The 26,783-nt window shown below is 45.2% G+C and overlaps 1 protein-coding gene across 2 annotated transcripts; it reads right to left on the bottom strand.

Annotated features, from left to right (window-relative positions):
• Positions 1 to 1,794: 1,794 nt before the first annotated feature.
• Positions 1,795 to 25,769, bottom strand: NR1D2 (nuclear receptor subfamily 1 group D member 2). 2 transcript variants are annotated; one of them, XM_030444417.1, is made up of 8 exons: positions 25,441 to 25,769; positions 21,722 to 21,982; positions 19,848 to 19,936; positions 18,780 to 18,924; positions 16,628 to 17,244; positions 13,335 to 13,520; positions 9,418 to 9,628; positions 1,795 to 4,977 (listed from the first exon to the last, which is right to left on the bottom strand). In XM_030444417.1, the coding sequence occupies exons 1-8, from the start codon at positions 25,454 to 25,456 to the stop codon at positions 4,781 to 4,783; spliced, it is 1,722 nt and encodes a 573-aa protein (XP_030300277.1). In that variant the 5' UTR covers positions 25,457 to 25,769; the 3' UTR covers positions 1,795 to 4,780. The 2 variants fall into 2 exon arrangements, with proteins under 2 accessions (XP_030300277.1, XP_008502572.1); XM_008504350.2 differs by lacking the exon at positions 25,441 to 25,769 and having other exon boundaries at positions 21,722 to 22,052.
• Between the last annotated feature and the right edge of the window lie 1,014 nt (positions 25,770 to 26,783).

Here is a 26,783-nt window from a genome sequence, read left to right as displayed (position 1 = left end):
TTTCTCCAAGCTGCCTGGTGCAGCCCAGTTGCCTGTCAGGAGCTGGTGTCTCAGTGCCCTCCCCATTCCTGAATGTCCTCTCTCCCTACTCCAAATTTCTACCTTAAAGTAAGATTTAAAAAAAAGAAAAAAAAAAAAAGATGAAGATATTTGCTGATTAAGGCTCCCACAGCTGCTCACAGCACTCATAAAAGAAAAGGAAGTGACAATTATTTCCTTGTACAAACTCTTTCTGGAATCAAAGGCCTCTGTGGCTCAGTTGGGAATGTGGGAATGCCTATTTCCTCCCATCCCACACACCACAAGCTGGCTGCCCATATCCTCAGCAGCTTATACCTTCACACAGTGACACCCATACCTTTGTTTCCTTGCAACGTTTGCCACTTCCTTGTGGAGCAAAGACAAAACCCTGGGCTGGCTGCTGCAGGCATGATCACACCTGGGAGTCATCAGTGCTGTCAACCCCAAGACCAGTGAGTTTCCCACAAGTGCCTTCTGTCCCCATCCCCAGAGCATCTTGCCACACTGGGAGGGTGGGAGAGGGAGAAAGGAATTGTGTTTTAGTGGGAAGCATCCCTCCCTTCCCCACCCCCTGCCATTTGCTGTGGGAAGGCTCTTGCAGTCAAGCAGGGAAAAAATTAACTCGTGGCCCACCTGGAGCACTCAGGCAAAAGCTTGGAAAGAGCTCTTCTAAGAACCTCCCAAGACCTAGGACCTGTGTGGCTCACAGTGCCACTCACAGGGGCTCAGACTTGGCAGCAACAAGGTGAGCTGTATGCAAACATGCCACACAGAAAATGTGCCAAGAAAAAATAAAGGAGTTTTGTGCTGTTTTTTCCAGTGTTGGCAGTCATAATTTTGTTTGCTTTAATTTTGGCTTTCGTGTTGTTTTATTTTGTGGGGTTTTTTTAAAAACACCAACGGAGACAACACTTCCCAGAGAAAGTTATCTCCTAGCACAGTAAACACTTAAAAGTTGGAAACAGTTGGAAAAATCAATCTTTGCCCCTTGTATGCCATTTTTCATATGCCTTTCTTATAACCTAGCTCCAGGATGGTTTTTACAAAAAAACTAAACCATATACCTTTTTTTTCAGTTATATGGTCATCTTCTTATGAGGAGAGGCTGAGAGAGCTGGGGCTGTTCAGCCTGGAGGAGGCTCAGGGGAGACCTCATCGCTGTCTACAACTACCAGAAAGGAGGTTGTAACCGGGTGGACGTTGGTCTCTTTTGCCAGACGACTTTCAACAAGACAAGAGGGCATGGTCTTAAGTTGTGCCAGGGGAAATTTAGGTTAGATATTAGAAAGAATTTCTTTACGGTGAGAGTGATCTGGCATTGGAATGGGCTGCCCAGGGAAGTAGTGGATTCTCCGTCCCTGGAGATATTTAAAAAGAGACTGGATGTGGCACTCAGTGCCATGGACTAGCAACTGCAACGGTGGTTCAAGGGTTGGACTCGATGATCTCTGAGGTCCCTTCCAACCCAGCCAATTCTATGATTCTTGAAATGCAATTAAGGTGTTTAAAATTACTCTTTTAACGAAGCTACCTAAAAAGCTCGTTCATTGTAGTCAGTCAAGTGCATCAGAAAACTCCATCCAACCACCTGGCAAGACAGGTCAGTACCACAAGAAGACAGAGATATGGCTCCACCACCGTGCCCCAGTGCAGCTCCAGCTGCCCTTACAGCAGCTGATGCTCTCCTCCATTACTGCTGTGCTTTGCTCACCTCAGAGTGCTGTCGTCCCAGATTCCGTACAGAAATACACCAAGAACACAGAAACACAGTTCAGCTTGCTGACATAATGCCCGTATTTACTTTTTTGAAACGAGAACAAAATCAAGAACAAAATCAATAATAAAAATTTCATTTAAGTCATACAGTACATTAATCTTTCAGCAATGACCCAATCTACAGTACTCAAATGCCTGGCATGAAGTCTATTATCTCAGCGTTTAACAAGTGTATAACCAGTGACACAGTAAAGAAGAGCTCACAATACACAGCTAACACGATGAGTTTAGATTTTCTTCTAACAGTCCAGCTAGGGTTTGTAATATGTGGGTCACTTTTGAACTGTACTTTTATCAAGTATTTTTTTTTCAGTCAATCTGTTTGGGGCTTTTTTTTTTTTTTTTTTTTTTGCTACATGATTTTTTTCCATTACGTACAGGAAGATTATTTCAAATGAAATTGCACGAGTTAGAATATCTATCTATAGGCATACATGGTCAATCTAACTAAAAATTTAATAAGCAGTAATTACTCAGTCCTGGTTATACATTCCTAAAGGCTTAATAACACAGTTTGAAGAAAAAAAACAAAAAACAAAAAACAAAAAAACCCAAACAAAAGCAAACAAACAAAAAACCACAACAAAACACGGGTGTAGGGTGGCAATCTGTAAGAAGCCTCCTTCCCTCCTGAAATAACAAAGGGTTAACTGTATTTTCCACATTTGAAATAGGGTCTACAAATAAGTAATTTCAGCTCCCAAATAATACAAACCATGTGACTGTGTCGTCCCTGACGTCTGAATGGTTCAATGAGCAATCTGGTGAAGCTCTCAAACAAATAATACTGGTAGGATGCAGACTTTTAGCAGAAATTAGGACAATATGCCCCGACAGCACATTTGGATAGCAAAACTGCTTGTATTAAGGGGCCATCACCCAGTAGTTTCAGTAGCCTGAAGCAGGACGGCTCTCCCTGCAGCAGCTGGGGAGGAGGGCAATCAGAGGGCTCTTCTGCTTCTCAGGCAAGCATAAAGCCAAATCTTTTTCAGGTCTTACGCAAGCACCCACCCCCCTCCAGCTCTTGGTCCCCTGGCCAACATCCCTTACCACTTTCCCAGAGGAAACCCCCAGCCCAAAAGAGGCCCGAGTCATGGCAGGGTGCAAGAATCCCCTCCTCTTCCCAGCTCCTGATGCTCCAGCTCCACAGGAAGCACCGGGGCTCCCACCGAATCGCTGCGGCACAAGAGCGGCTTCTGCAGGGCAAGGAGGAGCTCGGAGGGGTTTCGGAGGAGCTCTGTGGTCTGGCAGCTTTCTGGCTCCTGCCCTCAACTACCACGTCTGTCAAAACGCAGTAAGAAACGGAGAAATCTCTCCTGCTGCAAAGTAGTGATACCAAATGCCAGAGACCCAGAGGGCCACCTCATAGGTAAGTTCACTAAACACAAGGGGTAAGGGAGCATCTTCTTCCCACATTAGCAAAACATAAACATAACTAATTAACAAAACTGCTTTGACTTTTTTTTTTTAAATCTTTTTTTTTTTTTTTTTCTGTTGCCAGATCATGCTACAAATGGAGGAAATCCATAGAGAGCTGCCTTTCCTTGATGGAAAAGCAGAAAAGTCTTCAAGGCTTGAGGAGCTGCTTTGTAATTTACACTGGCATAAACAACAACAAAAGTCCCATTTGTTTAGTCGGTTTTTGAGGTGTTTTTTTAACAAAAAAATCCAGACCATCCCATGCACCTTCTTTGCATACACACACACACCCACTCACACCAATGGAGAGCTCCAGAAGAACAGGCATGGGAACCACAAAGCCTGAATTGTGGAAAGACCTGGGGAATCTCACATTTCCGTGTTCAGTTCTCATTTAGCACTGAAGCACCACAATGATTGCAAGAAATAAATGGTCACAGAGCACACATACACCCAAACGCAAACATGGATACATTTTTACCTTAATTTTTTTTTATCTGATAGATGCTGTTACTCATCTGATAGTTTCTTTCTGGCTGTGCTGAAGTTTTTGAAGAGCATCTGTTGCTTCTTTAACCTTTAGCAGAACACTAAGAACCCTCAGTGGCAATGGCAAATCAAACTCACTAGTGCCACAACCAACCATCTCCACTTGAGATTCTCTACAAACCCCTTCTGGAAGTTGAATCTGACTCTGCCCCTTTGGTGCCACTCTGTTGTTGTTGGTTTTTATTTTTTTAAAATTAACAAACACAGCATATTAATGCAAATTTGATGTTTTCTAAAAATTAGAAATGCTCAGATAATTAGTTCAGCAATATGCAAAGTGCATCTGTTTGGTTCGTTCCATAGATCACCCTCTGTTTTAAGTTCAAATTCCTTCACAGTTTAAAATATTGTGAAGAAATTATATGTATACTTTATGTATAGAACTATTTATATACATACACATATATACACACAACTCTGTACTTTATATAGCCATAGACACTCATTACTTAGATATTTATATTATATACACATGGCATGAACACATGCTCAGTGAAGAGTTGGTGCAGGCTGAAATAATTCCATCGGGTTTAATGGAATAACAACAGTGAAACCATGAGTGAGTTATCAAGAGACACAGACATACATCTATTAGATAAGTGAAAGACCAATTAAATCAGCTCTTCAATTTCCCTAATAGCACAGGATTGTTCCCACCCCGTTCCATGCTCTGTATGCACATACACAGCTATTTTGCATTCAGTTTACATGAGAGGGCAGTGGTGGTTCTGTTTTAGTAAGTGAAAGAACAGTCCATATTTACTCCAGCTCATCGCAAACCTCTTCTGCAGAAGAGGGTCACAGATGGGGATGGATGGCTTGGAGGCCTCTGCTGTGCCACCTGCAGCTGAAAGCACCTGCTGAAGCATTATTGCATGGTTATGGGACAGCTATCAACTGCTCACAGTCTGTGAACTCTCCCTCTTCAACAAGTGGTACAACTGTATAAATACATTATTTTAGCACAAAAGAGTTTCACACGAGGCGAGTCCAAGTCCAAACGAAACCTAAAGGCCTATGGGTGAACTTTAAAGGCCAAGAGTTCTTCAGAGTGCATGTTGTTCAAGGAACGCAAGTCAGGTAATTTCAAAAGAAGTTTCGTGAAAATAGAAGCTTCATTTGGGTGATTTTTCATTATTAAGGTCCTTAGTGCACGGATTAGTGTTTCCTGAAGTGCCTCCACAGAATTGACATTTTCTATTCCAGAGCGATCTGAAGAGAAAGGAGGGGAGGGGGGATGGGGAGAGAAGAGGAAAAAAAAAAAAAAAAAAAACAAAACAGGAGAGGGAGAAAATTTAAAATAAAGACGAGACTGAACAGAAGTAGTTTACAACATAAAGCCATTGCAAGAATTACTCACTTAAATTAACAAGCACAAGAAAAATTAAATACTTATGACAGAAGTTTCAAATCCACAAGTCTTTCAAATACTATTTAGCACCAGCTTTGTGAAGCATTATGTTCGTGCCAAACTGGCAGCATACACTCAACTTTTCTGTGATCACTTACCCATGTCTCAAGAAAAGGCCATGGTTAAATTTGCTGAATCACAACTTTCAATGCAAAAAAAAGAGATAGGGCACAAAGGAGTAAAAAATTCAAACCTTTCTCAGGGCTTGACACACAACCCTGAACTTAAATTGGAGGTTCACATTTGAGGAGGAAATTCCCCAGGACAAGCCACACTTTTATTTGCAGAATAGGACCCCCAGGGGCAAAGGGATCACAGGCTTTGACATGACTGGGCACTGTATTTCTGAGTGTGTTCTGAAGCACTTACAAAACAAAAAAAGATGCACCAAAAAACATCCCAGTTGAGAAAGAAAGGAAGAATTTCAACATCAAGAGAAGTATTATGGTTTCACATGCTGCACTCACCCCACGCCTGAAGCATCTTTTTGAGACAGCTGTATTTAAGAAACATGCCTGCTGTCCTTAGGTGGAACCTAAGTAAGCAGCTTAAAAGGATGAAGTTTTAAGGAAAACATCTCAGCTAATAACTATGCACAGTAGCTATTTTTTCCAGGATGTACCCTCTCTTCTTAAATGCTATGCAGATTCATCAGGGCACACACATCCAGAAGTGATGGACATGAATAGAAATGTGCTTTGATGTGTACGTGTACTTAAGCACTTTGCAGAAGTAGGACACAGAATGACAAGAGCTTTCTGGAGCAGCACTGAGTCAGAGCAGGAATCCCTTCCTTATGCTGTCAGTGTGAATCCAAAAGGACTTCTCAGGTCAAGAGAGTCTAGGAAGTCCTCCTGGGGTATTTGCTGCAGTTCCCTACTGCTATGGGGCAAAATGTTATATAATCCACTTAAGGATCCATCTTGAAGCACGTAATATTTTGTCTTCCTTCAGAAAGATTGTTCCAGAACCTTCTGCTCCAGCAGTTCTGAACTCTGATTAACATCAAACCATGTTTATTAGGTCTTTCTCTTCTACTCTTCTGTGAAGACTGTTCATTGGGTTTAACAGCTGCTCTCCAAGCCTCTCTGCCTCTATTGGTTAAGCTAACAATACCACTTGCCCCCCACTTGGCAAAACCTTTAGGTTTGCTCTGCCCTGAGCAAGGATGATGACACTTACACACACTATGCCACATAAGGTTTCCCAAGAGCTCTGTACAGCACCAGTACATCTCTAAAGGCAGAAGAAGGCAGTCCAGTCTTTCCTGATCACCTCAGGTGAGTTACTATGGCCTTTGCTCTCCAGTTAGTCCAAGTCTTTCTTCTCCCTCTCAACTCATTTCCAGTTGTTCCCAGTGATCAGCAGAAGTTTCTGTCAGTACTATCCCAATAGGAGTAATAAAAGGTGTCTATCTTTTATGTTACCACAAGGCATCACCCTCAATTAAAAGAATATTTTCCAGATGTGCACAAACCACATTTTTTTAGCTTTGCTTCCACCTTGCTCTCTCCTTCTTCAGCATCCATGATCCTTCTTGCTCCTTCCCCTTCATCTTCAACAGATTCAGCTAACTGAAGTCAGAGGTGAATAGTTTTTCTACTTTTGGAAAGGTACCAAGGTAATTCCTCAGACACACTTCCGTATCTCCACTTTATGGCCCTGCTTTTCCTTTGACATATGACATCAAAATGAGATCATGAACACAGTTAAACATATTCCTTGCTACTACCCCTCTTCTTCTTTTTGCATGTGTAATATATAGTATTTATACTTATAAACTTATATTTATACTTATATACTTGTAACTACTTATAATAGTAGTTATTCACCCAGCATGGAGATGCTTCTGACAAATGTTTTCCCCACTAGCACTATTTAGGGAGTTGTACTTCTTCTTTTTGCTGGCACTGGCATTTTTGTTTTAAAAAAATAAACAAATTAAAGTCTTTTAGAAAGATTTTTAAACAGTGCAACATGGTATTTTATAACCTGGATCACTTAATTGGGACTCAACAGTCCCAATTCTCCTATCTCCCCATAACTCCTCTTTCTGGAACAAACGTGAATCTTTACTACATCATCTTCCATTCAATCTTCCGAGTAACTTCCAGTCAGAAATGAAGGGGGCCTAACAGCCTTCTTCTTCCACCTTCAGTTCTTCTTCAAGCTACAGCATCTTTTACCTCTGCGTGCATCTCCATGTCATTCTTGCTGATGTCATTCCCTCAGCTTTTCCTTCTTTAATTGAGTTCTGTCTCCACTGGGGAATGACTCCCTGGGTCACCCTTTTCCTACAGGGATAGACTGCAGCAGAGGATCTGCCTTTCAAGATCTGTATAATTAACAAATGCCTCCAATCTTTCAGTTCTACAGACACCTCCTCCTCCTGGAAAGCCCTTGAACTTTGAGCACGTTCCCCAGAAGCTCTGTTGGGGACACTTCTGTTCTTCTTAGGTACCTTCTGGAGCATGAAGCTTGCTCACTTGCTTGTGCAAGTGGTGACTACAGCATTCCGATTCAGTTGCAAGCTGCAGAGTTTATCAGAAAACTGCCAAGAGTCACAAGAACCATCAAGGTTACAATCATGTCTCAAATATGGTACAAATGCTGTTTTGGGCCCAAATGTTAGAAGACCAATGAAGTAATGATTTTCAAGTCTCTAGAAGCTTTTTGTGAAGACATCCAGGAAGGCTGTGATCAGACTGGAAGGAAGACAAGATAGGTAGCAATAATCTCCGAAGAAAAATGTGTACAAAGATCTGAAAAATCCTCAACCACTGCAAGCAGCCAGAATACTAAACACTTCCTCTTTTTGTTCTGTTGCACAGCTCCAACATTTTGTACTGTGTATGCTGCATACCATCCCTAAGGTAAACCCTACTGGGAACTAGCAACAGGCATAGAGCAGTGCTTAGAAGGCCAGGGCAGGGTGGGAGGGCAACTTTGTGCTGGAAGCACACTGAACAGAACCAATACAGCCACTACATTCAAAACAGGTGGCACACAGATTTTGATATGCTAGGGCTCAGCAGCTGGGCAGGCAAGAGTGACTGCAGCCTAGTTGTGACATTGCAAAAGGAGGGAACAGGCCTGGTTCTCAGTCCTTATTTTAAAGGCTGTCTCCAGTTCCCAACAGTTTAGTTTTTGAAAGATAAAATATGTAAAGCACAGCCTGGAAAAGCAACTTAAGCCCAGGTTTCTTTCTGCTATCTGAACATTTCCACTAACAGACTACAGTGCCATGCATCTTTCATTCTGCCATTCATTCTGGCTTTTGAAGACTGCCAGCTCTGTACCACTCTCAGCTCCTTACCCACCACTTACAAAGTGAAGAGGCTACAGCTGCCTGCCATCCTGTGCTATCCCATCTCAGCACAAAGCTGTCATATTGTTTACAGAGGCTTCATGTGCCTACAGCACCACACCTGGGGTGTCCCTCCCTGATAAGAACAATGTGGGTATAACCACTTGTGTGCAAGAGGTGCACTTGTTCAAGAAGTGGTGCTCAAACCCTGGCTTAAAGTGGACACTTCTAGCATTCCTCAAGAGAGCTCCGTACCCAGCAAGCAGGGATTCTGAATCTCGCATTCCAGGCTTTATATGCAGAGCTAATGTGCCTAATTTGAGGCTAAAGATAATACTACAGAAGTAAGTGCTTAATCCTTCCTTGAATCTGGGCCAGGTGTTCTGTCTATCCAGGGACTGAAACAAGATCTGAGGCTGGTGAAGATGTCAGTGGCTTGGCAGACCTTGAGTGGTAAGAAGTCACAATGCAGATGAATAGAGCTTTCTTGCTGACATTGGCAGAGATCAAACTCTTGGATTTAGACTTAAGCAAAACATGCGATAGACTACAGTGACAATACCTGGAAGTAAAAATACCACCTTATCTCAAGACTTAGGCTGTGCAAGTCAGGTGTAATTTCATTGATGCTGTCCTGTGAAACTCAGATTCTGAGTCAGACAAATAGCTTCTAAAGAGCCACCAGGCAGCTATGAGATGTATTTTTGCATCCTGTAGAAAGCAGTAGGAAAATCTAAGCCTACTGCCCCATTTTTGAAAAAAAGGATCATTACAGCAGGTATGTAAAAAAATCAATTACAGGCTGCTAGTAGCTTAAAACCTACTAAATTGCACTTAAGAAGTAAAATAACAGGGTACATATATTACAGACATCTTTTAATAGAGAGCCATAAATAAAGTCTGGCAAAGATGTAAGTTAACTTTCTCTCCTTACCAGCAGATACCAGGACAACCGCTGTAAACAAACTCATTTCCTCATCACTAAGTTGCAGGGCATTTAGTTTCTCACTGAATTCAAACATCGAGTTGAGCAGATCACCAGCTCCCATTGAATGCAAGTCATCCACACTGTACTTCTTTCCACTCAGGAAGGTGACAGTACGTTCCTTTGCATCAAACAAAGATGCAAACCGTACCATTAAAACCTGTTGAAAGAAAAAAAAAAACAAACAAAAAAACCCAGATAAATATACGTGAATTTCCAGAAAAGCCGAAGAAAAACATTAAACCTTTTAACATCATTCAAACTGCCTTATGAACTGCTGTACAAGCATTCTATAGAGAAACTGTCAGCATGCTATGAGCTGTAAAAACCAGGGCAAGCTCTGGACCAGTAGTCTGAGAGAAACAAACAAGAGAAAAAAATTAGCGAGTAGATGCAGGGGAGGGTCTATGGCACATGAAAGGAAAGAAAATTAAAATTTAAGCTTCAGACAGCCTGAGCCACAAAGACAATGCCATTCATAAATATGTCAGTAGGACAACTGGCTTATGCCACCCAACAGCCAAAGGCACACAGAGCATTAAAAGAAATGTTTTCTTGGCCACACTTATGAGGAGCAAAACAAAGGTACTGAACCAGATTCTCGCTTGGTGTAAACTGGAGCAGCTCTGTGCAAACAGTGCTGATTTACACCACCTGATGATCTGGCTCAGTAGGCATTCTTTGGGAAAGTACCATGCCACACTGCTGCTCCCACAGGAATGCTAATGAGCTCTCACAGAAAGGAGACATATACAGCCTTCAAAAGGCTAAGGAAGCAGGGCCTGAAAGGGCACCTGGTCTGTAGCTGCAGCTGGGAATACCCTTTATGGTAAAAGCACCTGGGCTGGAGCAGTTGACATGTGCTGAACTTACCCCTCTGGGCTGAAATTTCTCTTGTGGTTTCTCAGTCGTATTGTGAAATGTTTCCCTCTGGAATGGCTTGTAAAGTTTCATTTGCTCATGTTCAACAACCTTATTTACATTTTCAAGGTTTAAGTTGCACACAACAGCCTTCTTATTTAGAGAAAATTAACCAACTGGCACTAAATAAAACTTCAGACTTGCTGTAATCTCTTGGTATGACAGTCATCTCTCTTCTCATTTACCCTACACAACTGCATTGATTTGAATGCTTACTACAGATGAGAACCAGGTTTTCAGCAAAGACTAGTGCCTTTGACAAGCTTGCAAAAGGAGGGTTCAGAAAAATGAAAATAATTCCAACACCGTTCATGCACATTACATGACCTGCTCCTAAAGTTTCACAGCCAAATGACATGCAGCAATCGTAATGGACGTGTGAGCACTATGTATTATTCACCTTTGTTGGCTAAGTTATATGTCGTTTGATGACATTAACTACAGAGTGCAGAAACCTAGCCACAGAAGCCCTCAGAATACAAAAGGAGACAAAGGGCAGACAGACAAAGCTGAACTTGTGTGTTAGCAGGGAGCCACCAGGTACTCAACAACCTTTCAGTTCAAAGTTGCATTCTCCTTAAAGAACTGGGTTTGGAAACATGAACTGCAAATACTGAACTATTAGTATTAATAGTTCAAAACTGAACTATTTAAAACTATTTAAATAGTTTTAAAACTGAAGACCATGAAGTTGTGTTGACTTAGTACTAAGGCAACAACCTTGCCTGTAATTACAATGTCACCATTCTACCCCAAGGAAGAGCCATTTAGACTTTGGTATAGCACATGATTAATTCGGCCCATTTCACTTCAATTCACTTCCCCACCATCTTGTAGCCAAATTGCCAAGTTTGTGAGTCTGTGCAGTCACCAGACTCAATCACCTAGACACAGAGTGGGGGTTTGTGGAGGTGGAGAAAGATCCTGCCCAAGTACAGCTGAGCTCCTTATTTTACACTCATTGTTGTTTCTCAGCTGGCTCTCAGACAAAGCCATGCAAATGCCCCCATGATATACTGAGCTGCCCAGTACTCACGTTTCTAAGAGGGCTTTTTATCTTACATGTGTGAGTGTATATAGCTATGCTGCTTTAACACACCAACATTGTCTCCATGCATTCTTACCCCAAAATGAGCCAGCACTCCTTGAGCACAGCTAAGCACAGTGCCAAAATGGCCATCCACTGGTGCCCAAGGGAGCCAAAACAGGCTCAGACGCAGTGCTTATATTACCTGCTTATACCTGCTTATATCCTCAGGTTCTTCTATTAACATGCACATGTTGGAATATCCTAGTCTAGTTACCCAGAAGACAGAAATGACCTTGTATGCACCAGGCTTTCAAGACACTTCTGCCTCGACTGCAATGGCTTAATTAATCTTTTTGGGTTTTTCCACTGCTCAGCAGCTTTTTTTTTTTTTTTTTTTGTCTATAGCTAAGCTGACACATAGGCCTTTAACTTCAAGGACCCAAACGCTTAATGTTTCTTATACATAAGTAAGGATAAGCATGCAGCCAAACATTATTATTCATTCCCCTGGATATAAAAACTTTCTTATCAGCAGTCCTTGCAACTGGCAAAAAGGCATACAAATGAAGCTTGAGAAAAGCTTGAGGTGAAGAAAAGCCAAGACAAAACATCCTGCTTGCAAGACATGAAGGTTTGGCTTTACATTATAGAAAAAGTCTGATTTTCCACCCTCCTTGAGGGCACTGAACAGTGTACCACTTTGCAGAGGAGGGAAACAACATTTTTATTTTATGTGAACAGCAATGAAAGAGGCTGTATCTGAAGAAGTGAATGTAGCCCTTATAGCTACATGAGTTGTAGATGGGTATTAAAAGGCCAAGTATAACGGCAAAAAATACATGAGAGTGAAATGGAAAAAACAAAGAAACCGACACACTCTAGGCACCAAGTTCCAGTATAACTTGTACCTTCCAACCCCAAAATTATCCACTTTAGAACTGGGCTGTATAAATGCAAATAAAAGACCCAATATCAGAAATGTCTTCAGCTATGTAAATACAAAACCCAGTGTCCTTCTTTAAAAGGATAAAGCAAGTAAACAAGAGGAAAAGGAGCACCAACCCTGCCCTCTCCAGAAAATGACAGTAACACTGAATATTTGGGACTGCAGCACCTCTGGCCCTCTATGTTTAAACCTTTCATCTGAATATTTATCAAATGTGCACGGCCTCCAGCAGACACAAGAGTCTGGAAGAGCTTCTAAAACCTTAAGTCAAGGTCCCCTGGTGAAGGTCACCAATTATAAAAGAACACTGAGCTTTCTGGTATCATTCCAAGTTTAACACCACTGATTTATGTATGTGTCATGCTTACCAGTGGGTGAAATCAATCATGAGGACCTGGTGGGATTAGTCCCGAGTAAGCCAGGATGCAGCTGGTACATGGCATCCCCAGCCCTGCAGCAGTACAGCTACAGTTATCAGTGTTACTGCTTTAGAGATAGAGGCTTCCACAGCCTCCAGATGCCACCAAAGGCTAGTGATAACTGGTCAGGATGGATGCCATGGCAGGGAACACAGTGGTAGAAGGAACCTCTACCTTTTGTTTCCTCTACAAAACTGTGAAGTCAAAAGATAGCTTTCTAAGCTGCCCACCTGTCCAGACACAGCCTGCTTCTCTCCAGACTAAAGAAAGGCAGCTATCAAAGTAACCATTGCTATGTGAAACTCCTCACTGGTTATTTATTAATGCCCAGGGAAAGGGTGAAAGGGACGAACACTTCTGAGCTACTTGGACAGCTCACCAAGATTTGACTGAACAGAAACAATGGACACCATCAGTTTAAGGAAAGCTCAGAGCTAACACCCATAAGCATTCTGGTTTTGTCCGATATAAATCAGTTCATTTTTATTCTTAAAGAGGTCAAACTAATACACAGCTTATCAGCCCTGCAATCTACACACAGTGGTCTCACCTCAAAAGTCCCAGCCTTCAGAAGATTAACCTGGTCATGCTGGGAGAGATCTCGGAAACCTGGGATACGCTTGGCAAACTCCACCACTTCCTTCACCGCAGGGGTAAAACTCAGAGAAAACTCTTCCCAGACTTCATGGCCAGACTTGTTTGGGTCCACATGGGGAGTCTTACTCATTGGGCAGACCTGATGTTTACAAAACATATGCAGAAAATAACTCTTAAAGATATCATTCAAAATACTGACAAATACTTGAAAGAAGCAGGTTTGTTCTTCAAGAAAGCTTTGCAGTAATGACACAGAAAAAAAAATTATCAGTACTCTTCAGTCAGCTCCCAAAGAAACTGGATTTCTCCCCCTCCCTTTAAAACAAACAACTAATGCAAAACCCACAGTGGCCCATTAGCAATCTGACCTTGGAAACTCCAACACTGTTTACAGCGAAAGACTTGAGAGAATCCAGGTTATGCTCTTCCCAGATCTCAATGTGTGCCTGACATCTGGATCTCTCTTACTTGTATTATCCCTGTAATCTCACAATTAAACATGATTTCACAACCAGTTGATTGTAATCGCAGTGTCACTACTACGTTCATTCTCATGTATTTTGTTGTGCAGACAATTAAAGTGATTCAGCCAAGGTGACAAAGGTGTCAAAACCTGAGCAATGAACCAAGCCTTGGTTTCCCAAGGCACAGGTTTGCTCTCTCATTACCAGGACAACCTGGCTATCCTAGTGTTTGCTTTTATTTGTATCACTAAAGAAGGACCACCAAGGAACTGGTATTTCAGTTCTGCTTTCTCACAGGATGATAAAATGCCCTTTCTTTTATACAAACACACAGTGGTGTTTGGGTTTGGTTTTTTTTTGTAGGAAAGTCTGAATTCATTACAATGAGATCAGGCATAGAACTCAAGGGAGCTCGCCAATAAATCCCCTCTGTAAAACCCAACCAGATGCTCTGAGATGCTTTCAGTTCTGCTTTCTAAAATTTACATCTTTTAAGGAAGTTTAAACTTTTAAATATTCATTTAACCTGTCATCATCAAGGACAAGAATTCCTGTAAGTACTTCTTACAAGTCTACTAATACAGTGTCCTTTTCCATACATATACTGAAAATTATTATATATTTTGGCAAAAGGAAAGGCACACAACCAGAAACATGACAGGCACTAATCACTTCTCTGTCCATGATATCGCAATGGTTCACACAGGCACTGTTAAAAATACAGTACTCTAAAAATAAGGAATTTTTGGTTCAGCGTCACACTCTGAATTGGACACAAAAAGGACCTCAACTTCTCATACTACGACAGTTCACCCTAAACCCCATGCATTTGGTCCCAAAGGTGAACTGCTACTTCCCCCTTATCCCCCTCTGTATTGTATCTAAGCTCTCTTGAGATACCTCTGCCCAAGAGTCACAGAGTATCTCAAACTGGAAGAGATCTGTAAGGATCATCAAGTCAGCTCCTTGCAAAACACCATAAAACTGAACTACCTAAGAGTCTCATCCAGATGCTCCTTGAACCCTGACAGGCTTCCTATGGAAGCAGCTGTCTGCTCATACAATCACTAGCAGCTCTCTTTAGAGGAACCTCTTTAGGAATGACCTGTTCTGCTTTTCTGGGTGGAAGGGTATTGAGCAAAAACAACCAAACCCCTGAACATCTGTCTCCATACTGCTTCAGAGCCTAATTACACTCCCTTACTACTACTGACTCATTTTGATTGGATCCTGATGTAATTTGAGTTCTCTGGCAAAAGCCACACTCATGTTAGGGATGGGGGTGGGGTTGTTGTGCTCTGATGGATTCAGGTTTGTTTCCTCATCTTCAGCTGTGTTAAACTTTCCTGCAGCTGCTATGCATGGGTCAAACTGACTGGTTCAGCTGCTGCAGGCAGAGCCACTCCCTGCCTACCTGTACTGACAGGTTTAACCTCTGCTTCTCAGGAGTGCCAAGAATTCTGCTGTAGTGACTCTACATACTTTCTCTGCAAGGAAGAAAGGTTGGGAATTATAACTTGCTATGGTGTAATGCCTGGATTCTACAATTAAGGTCAGAGCCTGTTAGGGATGGCACAGTCCACATATGCAGTAGCTTAGGAAGGCAAATAAAAAACCACACCCAACAAAAAAAGGGAAATCCAGCATAAAATAAACCACCTTCACTGCATAGAGACTTTCAGAGGCCTTCAAGAACATGTGAAGAATCTTTACAATGTAGGAAGAAGAAAAACACTGGCAGCTCAAGTACTTCAGAAAGGTCAGAGGCTTGCACTCCTCTACAGGAGCGCAGGAAGAGAACCAGGATGTTATGTTCCCTCATCCCAGGCAGTTCCAGTGATAAAGAGAAGGACAATCTATTTTAAGGGGCTTACAGAACTGGTTGCCTGAATGGCAGAGAAATGGCAGGTGCAAGGCAAACAGTAGAGACCTGCTAAGGAAAGGAAAAAAAACCAAACAAACAACCCATATGCAAGGTAACATGGAACATCCTTGTTAAGAATTCAGCGAGAAAACACTGTAACAAAGTCATCTAAGGTACTCAGAAGTGTGTTCTAAGCCTCACTTGTGAAATTACTCCAGAAAAGACCCTGAACAACTCATGCAGTTTAGCTCTGCATTTTCCTCCTGCCTCTGTTCAAATGAGATGTTCAAGGGCAGAAGGATGCCTAGCCTGCGAGTCCCACCAAGCTTATATCTTACATTGCTTGTACCAGAATCAACCTCAAGATCAACCTATCTCCCTTAAAACAGAACAAGCCCTTCCCCTCAAAACAGCCTACCCGGCAGGAGAGATTTTGGAACACACTAGCAAAGCATGCAGACTGCCTTCAAATCCTAGTACCAAGGTTTCAGCCCAGAAACATGCTTTGAATACCTCTAAGGGAAGTAGAGCATATCTGACTGTGTAGGTTATTTTAAAGTGAGGCATTCAAGAGGACTGAATGAAGAAGGGAATTCATAAAACCCCTTATATGCATTTTCATTTTTAGAGTCAAGTCAGCTAACAACCCTGTATGTTTTCTTCAACCAGTGCTCTTTGATGTTATCTACCATCAGTTTGCTAAAAACTGAGCCAAAAAACCTATCACTTGTATGATTTCAAGTCCTCTGCACAACTTGAGCCATTATTCTCCCCGTGCTATCAAGCTTGTGTCACTATTTTTAAGTTTCAGCAGTTGTGCCAACTGTGTGCAACTTCATGGACTAAAGAGACACAGCTGGATCACACCCATCACTAAGCCTTCCACTAAGTCAAATCAAACAGTTGATATCAATATACCAGATGCATTCTTCCTCCCGTGCTGCAAGAGTAAGTGGCATTCTTGCTTGGAGAAAAACCATCTTCTGGGATCCTATCACACAGTCGTGGAGTATAACCACTGGTGAAGTTCATGCAGTGGCCATTTGTGAAACACATGGGGTGCCCACTTTGATAATGCATTGTGCTTCTCCCTTTGTACTGTCCACCAAGGTGCTGTTCACTTTCAGGGTACTGAGGGCCACCAAGCCCACTAACACAGTGCTCACTGCTCAACATGTACTGCTCAGTGTTCTTCGACACTCTCTCCCCACTCTGGGACTGCATCATCTCTGCTGGGTTTTGGGACTGTTCTTGGTTGTACATGAAAGTGTCTTTGTGGGCCCTAGTGACCATACCAATCACTTCTTCCTTAGCCATGTCAGCACTAGGAGGAGGAGAAGGGCTTTTGATGGTTTCCTGCTCTTGTTTGGGCTTGGAGGACAGGTCTTCTTGGGGTGCTTGATCTTGATGTTCTGTTAGTGCTTCATTGGGCAAGTGACCATTGAACTGACTGTTCATCATGGTTTTCATGGCACTCTGCATTTCAATCAGCATCCTCTGTTTTTCACGTTTGGGAATACGGCCAAATCGAACGGCTACCAAGGTGGAAAGTGGAGAGAAGACAAAAAAAGTCAATCCTGAAAATGTTAGCACTCACACACACTCACACAGAATTTACATCCCAACCAAAACCTTGCCTTTTAAAGGAAGGCTTTAATTGCCCTCACAATGCTACTGCAGGGGTACTTCCACTGAAGTCAAGGAGCTCCCTGGGCTCCCTGAACGGGTGCAAGATAAAAAAATGTATGCTGCTGCTTACATGCAAAGAGATGGCAGCTTTAAAGTACATAATCTCCAAAGCCTTTTCTCCTTGTGCTACAAACCTGGCTATGGACTGTACACCCAGTTTTGTTAGTTAATTGTCAGGCTTAAAGACTGGATCAATTAAATCAGTACAACTTTGTGAGCTGACAATTAGCTCAATTTAAACACAGTTTATATCATATTTGCATAGAACTCCTACAAGACAACCCCTCCTGGACCAATTATACAACTTGCCAAAACAGTTAAGAGAATCAATACTGAATGAAGCTTACCTTGGCAAATTATCCTGATAACTTTGACTTGGCAAGGACATTTCTGCTGGCAAGGGGATGGGCATCATTGTGGCTGCAGCACTTTTGACCCTTTCCTAGAGAATCTACAACTAACTTTATCATCCTGTCCAACTACAGCCTTAAAAGGGCTTAGAACCAGTTTCGACTGATGTAACTGGGTTCATGCAGTAGTCCTCATTAATGTAACTTAATCTCTTTCATTAAAGCAGGTGCAACCTTACGCATAAACAAGTGCCTAGGGGATGGAATAACTCCTATGCATGACAAGAACTCAGAACAATTATTTAAAATAAGTTTTAATGCTACACCCACTAAATTATGACCAGCCCAGCATTCCAAGTTCTTGTGAAATAAACACACAGAGAAAATTAAAAAGTGAAATAGAAGGAAGAGTTCTGGTTTGTGACAGTAAGTTATTATAGACTAGTGAACTACACTTTCAGCATTACATTTTTAAAGAAAGTCACAAAAGTGGGTAGCCAGTAACTTGGTCAGAGACACAGCTCAACATGACCCTTTTCTCCTTGCCTTCCCCCTCCCTCCAAGACAAAAGAAACCCAAAGAGCAGATAGATGCTCATTCCACGCACCCAAACTTAAGCCTTTATGCTCTATAATTATTAGTCTATCAGCTCAGGCACAGTTCCCCATCACTAAAAAAGTAACAGTAACAAAACAGAAGGGAAAATTTTTGTTTATATTCAGGGAGTATACCATTAAAATATTAACTCATTAAGAGTCCTTTTATAAACATGCCCCTAACAGACCACTGCAGCATATCACTCAGCATTAACCTCCAGAGGCAGGAGGATGGTTCATGCAGCCAGTGTTACATTACCAGTTCAGGAAAATCACAGAACAAGAAAGCAAATGGATCTAAACACTCTTGAACAGGGGATCTGTCCCTGAAAATAGGGCTGCCTGTATTTTGTGCTGTTAAGACCTTCAGCAATCAGTTTTGAGGTGGGCAACACAGTTGCTCTCAGAAGATCACTGCTCAGTACAGCAACGTACCATCTCTTGACATCCCAACAGACAGGCATTTTTTGAAACGACACTGCTGGCATCTGTTCCTATTCATTCTCATTATAGAGCAGTTGTTGTTCTTCAAGCATTTCTTATACTGGATGTTTTGCTGAATGCTTCTTCTGAAAAAACCCTGTAAACAAAAAAACAAACAAGAAAACCCCAGACCTATTAATACATCATATGCCAAATCTTCCTGCTAAGAATCACCTCTCTGCAAGCACAGAAAACATCCCTGTGTCTCATGAGCTGTTTCAGAGCCACCAGCCCCAAGTGATCTTAAAGAACTTGCTCCTACTCTTGATTTACTTTCCCTTCATGTGTGATTTGATCACAATCTAGTTATTTCTAACTACAGAATATGCCAAGTTGTTCCCTGCAGTCAGCACAGAAGAGCAAAATATCTCCAGTATCACCTCTAGCAGTACTAACCGTTTATAAGATATGTACCTGAGCTTCTATGACATCTAGTGCAATGATGGAAGTGAAAATCTGATCTGACTTCAATCTGCCTAGTTTGGCAACAAAACCATCCTACCAACTACATGACCTTCAAAGGTGGTACTGTCACATAACTCTTAATAAACTCCTTCAAAGAACATAAAATTTGCAGTATTACAGTATCAGAAAACACAGATCTACTGATACAAGCACCCAGTTGTGTCTTTCCCCGTGGTAAAGAATTGCTTTTCCAAAGCTGTTTTGTTCTGCATCCAGCCCAGGTGATAACTCACACCCACTATCTCTTAATGCAATTAATATTCACGTGTCTAGTGTGGCATGGTCCTTACCACCTGTCTCCAGTTCTTGTTCTCTGCCATGCACTCCAGGTTAGGCAGGACAGGACAAGGCATGAGCACATAAAATACCGCAGAATCTGGAAGATGCTATGTATTGCTAGGTGGTTTGCCTTGCCTACAACCTATTTGCTGTCTGCAATTTCTCAGAACTAACAGAGAAGCATACAGATATTTTTTCAGCAGTATCACTCCTTTTCCCTTGTGGAGAAAACTAGAACATTTCAACAGCAGGAAGATAAGCAGAAATAGAGCTCACCTTGCAGCCCTCACAGGCATGAACACCATAATGAAATCCAGAAGCAACATCTCCACAGACTTTGCAGAGAAGAACCATGCCATTAAATTCTAGAATCAGAACGGAGAAGTCAAGGATATAGAAAACCAACAGCAATTGCAGGAACATGTTTAAAACCTGGACTAAAAGCAAAATCTGTCATCAGTTCAACATACAAAAAAACACAGCAGAGAAACAGACAGGAATGTACAAAAGCCCTGAATAACTCAGAAGGTACCAGTGCAAGGGAGGGGGAAAAGAGACCAACATGAAGCACTCTACGGAACAGGGGGAAAGGATGTATTCATTGGACTTCCAATCGCAGTTGCATTATAGTCAACTGTAGGGAAAAAATTAAGTTTGCTAACCTTTATGCACTTCTAAAAGGACTATTAGTTAACTAGACCAAAGTTTGTGCACAACCTGTTTTTTCCATGAGGACAAGCCCATAGAAAGGCAACAGCTTTCCCAATGGTGAATAAACATTTCTTAGAAATCAGAGTATTAAAGGACACTGTATTATATATTGCAAACAAACCATACATGCCACCTATGTGATAACAACTTAGGACTGGTAAACTCAGTCACATCTACCTGTGTAAAGCCCACGTGTTTGAGTGAATATCCAGAACGCCATGCTTGCACACTACAACTTGAAAATACTTTGCCAGCCCAATGCTTATGGTTTGGGTTTTTTTCAAGTTTTTACCCACATATTTTGTTTGTCAATAAAGATTTTCTGCAAGTCCTAAGTGCTGGTCTAACACTGGTTTCACTGACACCAGTGGGAATTTTACCAGTGACTTCAGAAACCACCGTGTTACCATAACAGTGAGCAACAGAGACAGCTGGAAATACTCCCAGCAGAACCATACTCTACTAGAAAAGCAGTTTGTTTGACATTTGGGTTTCATTTGTAAAGAGGAACTAATTTTATTATTTTTATGCAAGGTTCTGAAACAGAACCAAACCACCAAATGAACTAAAAATGTTACCTATCTATGTATGCATCTAAACAGTTTATGACAGTTTCATCTTCCAGAACTCTATGCTGATACCAGAAACCTACTTGCTGGCAAACTTTTAAGAGGAAGTAAGGGTTCCTACTAAGAATTCAGGGTAGGAATGCTTTAAAAAAAAAAAGACAGACTTTTAAGGTAGAACTGTTAAAATGTTAAGATACTTACTCTAGCTTTGTAACAATTGAAAATGATAAAAGAATTCTGCCAATGAAAGAATTCAGCGGTCAAAAGACTAGTCTAACACTTTAGCTGAGTGTTTGCTGAAAACACATTCCACTACTCAGTCTGATTCCTGCCCTTACAAAACTGTTCAAATATAGTTCTTTAGTGTTGATATTCTGAATACCAAAACAAAAAAAGTATGAAGCAAAGAGCTGGTGCTAGATTGTTAATTGCATTTTTAAAAGTACCCTTTCATTCTATCTTATTAGTATTTTGGTTCTCCACATCCACAAACTGAGACTTAGAATCAAAAAGATGAAGGCCCAGGGGTACAGTTACATAAATATAACATTCTAGGTTAGTAACTTATTTATTTATTCCTCAAAGAAATCTGGGGAGAGAGGAGGTAAGGGCCTGAGAGAGTATTAAAAAACAGAGAAACTACGTTTGCAAGACAGTTCCAGAAATACTCCTGAAGGCAGTTCTAATATTGCCTTTCCTTTCACCACATCATTTTAATCAACTTTTATTAGGATCAGCTTTCAGTAGTGAAAATCTGAAGTAAATCTGGGACCTCCATTCATTAGCATTTCTGTGGCAATACCATATGTATCACCACATGTAATACATAAGGGCAAAAACTATGATTTCAGGAACTGGCAACAAACATACTTGTGACTCCATTATGGCCTTTTGTCAAGCCAGCAACACTCGACTGGGCTGTTTTAATAGTCTCTTCCAGCCGATCACTCTTGGGTGCCCCGTCAGAGCCCTCGCCGCTCCGGCCATTGCAGCCACCTTCTGAGGAGGAGCTGTTCGGAGAAGATGGGACAGGCGAAGAGGACGACTGGAAACCGCTGTCTGAGCTCTCACTGTGACATGAGGCTGGGCTAGATGCCGAGCTTGAAGAGCTGATGTAAGCTATCACACCCCCTAAGGCGAGAAAAAAAGGCGGCATGTAGTGACATAACAAGCAGACATGCACCACTGCCATGTGAGCCATGCCATGACCCAGCACCGCCAGACTCAGCTGTCACGTGTTCCTGGGCGCACTTCTTTCCCTCCCTCCCTCCCTGCAGCTTGCTTCTCTCCATTCGTTTTTGACACCTGACCTCCCAACCAGTCTGCCCCCATCCTATTCTCCTGTCTTATCAGCCTCCTCTCATCTAGGCCAGGATGAAGGGCTAGAAACGAAACACGGAGCCACAAGCCATTGGTAGTGGCAAAACAGGGCAGCAGGGAAGAGGGCACGGGGTGGCCCAAGGAGGGTTTCCCCAGCTGCCCTCTGAGCAGGGCTCATCCAGCTCCAGAGCAAAGACAGGATCTTGCAGTGCTGCGGAGCCAGAATGCAAACAAGGTAGGTTAGGGAAAGAAATAGGGCAGAGAGAAAGACTTTAGGCAGGCCACGCGCCAAAGACACAGAAAGGAAGGGCTGGAAGGTGCTCACGACGCAGAAGGGAAGGGGGCAAGGGAAAAAAAAACCCAAAACTGTGTTGCAGCCTGGTTAGGCTACTGAGCACCATTTGTCTGACTGCAAGCCTTTGTAGCATTCCTAGCAGCAGCTAAACTCTGGCTGCCAGGCTGCTATTTGCAAACAGTCTCTGTCCTGTTTTGCAATCTGACACACTCAAGAATCCCTCAGATGAAACAGCTTTTTGTCCTCGGGCAGACCTGGGAGCAGTTCTGGCTTTTCACAGGCTCCCTTTTCTAGCTTGTAAGCAAGAGAAATTGTTTCCATTTCATTTGACTTCGTCTCCAAGACTCAGCGTTTCAAAAGTCAATACAAAAGCATTTAATATTTCACACAAGAATTTCAACATCAAAAGCCAGGCAACTCTTTAAATAAATTACACTCAGCATCCTCTCTGGTTTATGCCTGTATTGCTCTGTAAAGTCTCTTCACAGATGACTCCGGACATTGTAGCAAGAACTCCACACAACAGTAAGAATTAAAAACTTTAGAAAGTCACACACTGGCTTCCTTTGGAGGGAAAATGCATTTGTGTCTGCTGAGTCCATCATCAACTGAGTTGCCATGGCAAGTTGGGGCTGCAGCCCCTTTTATCAGCCATCCCCTCTTCCCAGATGAAGGGGACTGGTTAGTGTTAGTGCCTAAGGCTGTTAGGCAGTGGTGTCACACAACCCTGGAAATACCATTATCTGCAGGTAGAAACTCTTGACTTAGAAATTTTCGTTAGTTTCTAATGGTCCTCCTAGCATTTCTGCGGTGGGTTTCCTGGCCCATTTTCTTTTTAGCATTTAATTTTTTTTTACTAAGGAAACCACCACTGACACCCTAAAGAGAGTGCATCCGAGAATCCCCTGGCAGAGCATCCCCTAAGCAGAAGTCAGACCAAGCAGCCATGTGACACATGTGGCTACACACAGGCTGCTTCTCACATTCCTGGACACCAGTGTCCTTACGCCCCACCACAGCGGTCACTTCTGCACAGATGTTGTTGTTTTTTTTTATTAAATCCTCCACGCAGCAAATCACACATCCAGGATCACGTTGTTGATGCAAGGAGAATTACGAGGGGAAAAAGAGTCCCTCAAAAAACAAACAAAAAAACCAAAAAACAACCCAACACCCCACAAAGAAACAAACAAACAAAAAAAAACCAAAATGAAAAACGAAGACACTCTCAAACCCCCGTGCTAGTGCCAGACACCACCTACATGACAAAGGTCCTGCTGTCACCAGGAGCTGCACGTGCAGCTGCCAGGTGCCAGGTCAAAGCTCGAAAGTTCACCTGGTCCAAGGGAGGCACCCGGCTCCTCAGCAGGCACCATCCTTATCTGCAAAGGGCAGGCCAGGACACAACACAACACACAGCCCCTGTAAGGAGCTCCACGTTTTCCTTCGTGCTTTCACCTTGTCCCCCTCTCTTTAAACTTTGCCTCACCCAAAACAAAACAAAAAAGGAGATGCTCTTTTCCATCAAGGGTAACAACACCTTTGTCATAGAGGGACATGGTAAAAAGGATGTCGGGGGGGGGCTCACCCGTTGTCTTCTGAAAGCCTGAGGAGCCCCAGATTGCTGGCCCCTAGAGAACTCAGCAATCTTGACTGTGTCACAGCTGAGATTCCTCACAGCTCGTTATCTTGGAACTTATGTTTCCCCATGAACCCTATTTCCTATTTTCTGCTGTATCAATCAGCGGTTAAAATTTGAACCTCATGCCCAGCACAGGGTGACAACTGGGAACAAAGACCAGAGGCACGGTCACCTCCGTGCACACTCCCGCACACCGGCACCCTGCCGAGGAGGGACCAGGGTGCTCGGTGCAGGAGGCTGCCCTGGATGACCTATGGAATGCTGGGGTTTGCCGAGGGAATCCGGTGGAGGGTGGTCAAACACGTCACCCTGGCTATGCTGCAACACGCTCCTGCGGAGGTGAGACAGAGGCAGAGACCGGAGGACCTCTCGGGAGTCACCTCTGCGGGGGCCGCGGCGGGCAAGTAACTTCGTTTCGACAGCGACGTGTGAAGCTGTGACGCCGCAGAGGCTGTAAAAGGGAGGCGACCCCGCTACGGGAGCCCTGGCTCCACACGGCCCCCAGGAGGCTGCTGCAGCTGGGGCTCCCCCGGGGCCGTCACCCCGACACCGTGCACGGCCATCGCTAACAAAGAAGGACGCAACGCGGGGAGCGGGGTCACCCTCCCCGCCTCCCGCCGCCGCCGCACCCGCCGCACCGGTGGCTGCGGCTCTCACTGTCCTCACGCGGAGCCGGCTCGGAAAGGCCCGGCCCGGTCCTGTCCTGTCCGCGGCCGCCCCCTCCCCGTTACACAACGCCGCCTCCGCGCACCGGGACGGTCCACGTGCGGGGCGCGCGTGCGGCCCCGGTCTTCCCCCCCCCGCCGCAGCCCGCGCCCCCCGCCCCGCGCCCACCGTCTCCCCCCGGGGGCGGAGCCGGTGGCCGCGGGGAGGGGAAAAAGGGAGGGCAGAGGCGGAGCCTCCGGAGCCGCAGCGGCGCGGCCCCACGTGTCCTCGGCGCGCCCCTCCGCCGCCGCCCCGAATGTAGGTCACCAAAACAGCGGCCGCCCGCCGGCCTCACGTGTCCGCGCCGCCAGCCGCCCCGCGCCGCCGCCCCGGCACTATTATGCAATCCGCGCGTCACCGCCCCGCACGGCCAATGAGCGGGCACGCCGCGCGGAACGTAAACACAGGGCGCACATGGCTCGCCCGGCGGGTCCATGTGAGGCACCGCACGGCCGTCCCGGACACCCGAGCTGGGTCGGGACCGGGGAGCGCCGCCGCCCGCCGCGCTCCCCCGACCCGCGACGACCCGGCCGACCCCGGCCTGCACCCTCACCCGCATCCGCCCGGCTCGCCGGGAGCGTTCTGCAGATCCCATACCCCCCCCCCCCCCCCGGCCCCGCCGCTTACCCGCGCTGACTTCCATGGCGGCCTCCTCCCGCTGGGGCAGGAGCGGCGCCGCGCTGTGCTCCGCCGGGCTCGGCCCGGCTGTGCTCGGCTGCGTTCGGCACGGCTCCGCTCGGTCAGCGTCTCCCCAACAGAGTCCCCGCCGCAGCCCTACGTGCAGCGGGCGGGAGGGTGGGAAGGAAGGCGGGAAGGAAGGAAAGAGGGAGGCAGGCAGGCTGAGAGGAGAGAGGCGGCCGCGCTGTCTCCTGTCAGAGCGGCAGCTGCCCGTCCCCGCTGCGGCGCCCTCCCCTTTACAACAAAAGCGATCCGGAGCCGCGCAGAGTTGCGGCACCGCCGGCGGCCCGCCCCGCTCCGCCCCAGCCCCGCCCCGGCGATCCGCCCCTCCCCGCCCCCGGCCGCCCCCCTCACCCAGTGACACACTTTCCGCGCCGCCCGGACCCGGGGCGGGAGCGCTCACGTGCGGTGGGCGCGTGCGGGCGGCGGGGGCACTGCGGCGGCGGCGGCGGCGGGGATTGCCGCGGTGGCGGGGCCGGCGGGGATTGCCGCGGTGGCGGGGCCGGCGGGACCTCCTTGCAACGGGAGGGAAAGAGCGAGGGAGGGGGGGTGCGCGGAGGACCCCGCCGCGGTGTCGTTGCCCACCGCCTCGGTGTCGTCGCCCACCGCCTCGGCAGGCGCTGCGGTGCGGGGTGGGTCCTGCGGAAGTCACCTCCCCGCATTCCGGACTGGGTCGCGCCGCTGCTGCAGTCGGTGCGGCGGGTCGCCCACCGTGGCTGCGGCGTGAGGACGCGCCCTGCGTCGCCTCCCGGCAGGGTGACGGGCGGTGGTGTCAGCATCCGCCGGCGGGCCCCTCCACCACCGAGCACCGGCAGGAAATGCCACTGCTCTGATTGCCGCAGCTAATTAGCTCTCTCCTGTCCCGACCGCGACATCTGACAGGTCCCAGAGCTGGCGCTCTGTCCCCGTGTCAGCCGCTTGTTGTCTCATTGCAGGGGGAAAGAAATCCCGGAGACCCCCTTCGGGAGCGCACACGCACCGCGTCAGCCTAAAAATCCGCGATTACGTCCCTGACCCCCACCACCACCGTCCCCCCTGTTGAGGTTGCGCCCCCAGAGGACCTACTGCACGGGTGGGGGTGAGGGGGGGAGGGAAGAAGGGATGTCCCCGCACTCTCCCCCATTTCCAGAAGGAAAACCCACAAAGAAAACCCACCGCGGCAGCAATAAGGCAAGGGGGGGCAGGGGGTTTCCCGTTTGTACGCACAGCCCCAAAATAAAGCTCAGTCGTCCCTCAGCCCCGGTGGGCAGGGGGAGGGAGATGCATCTTTTTGTGGTGTAGTTTGCCCTCCA

Source organism: Calypte anna, chromosome 2, assembly GCF_003957555.1.
Source record: "Calypte anna isolate BGI_N300 chromosome 2, bCalAnn1_v1.p, whole genome shotgun sequence".
Taxonomy (NCBI): Eukaryota; Metazoa; Chordata; class Aves; order Apodiformes; family Trochilidae; genus Calypte; species Calypte anna.
The sequence above is the reverse complement of the archived record's forward strand: the minus strand, read 5'-3'. Positions and strand labels throughout refer to the sequence as shown.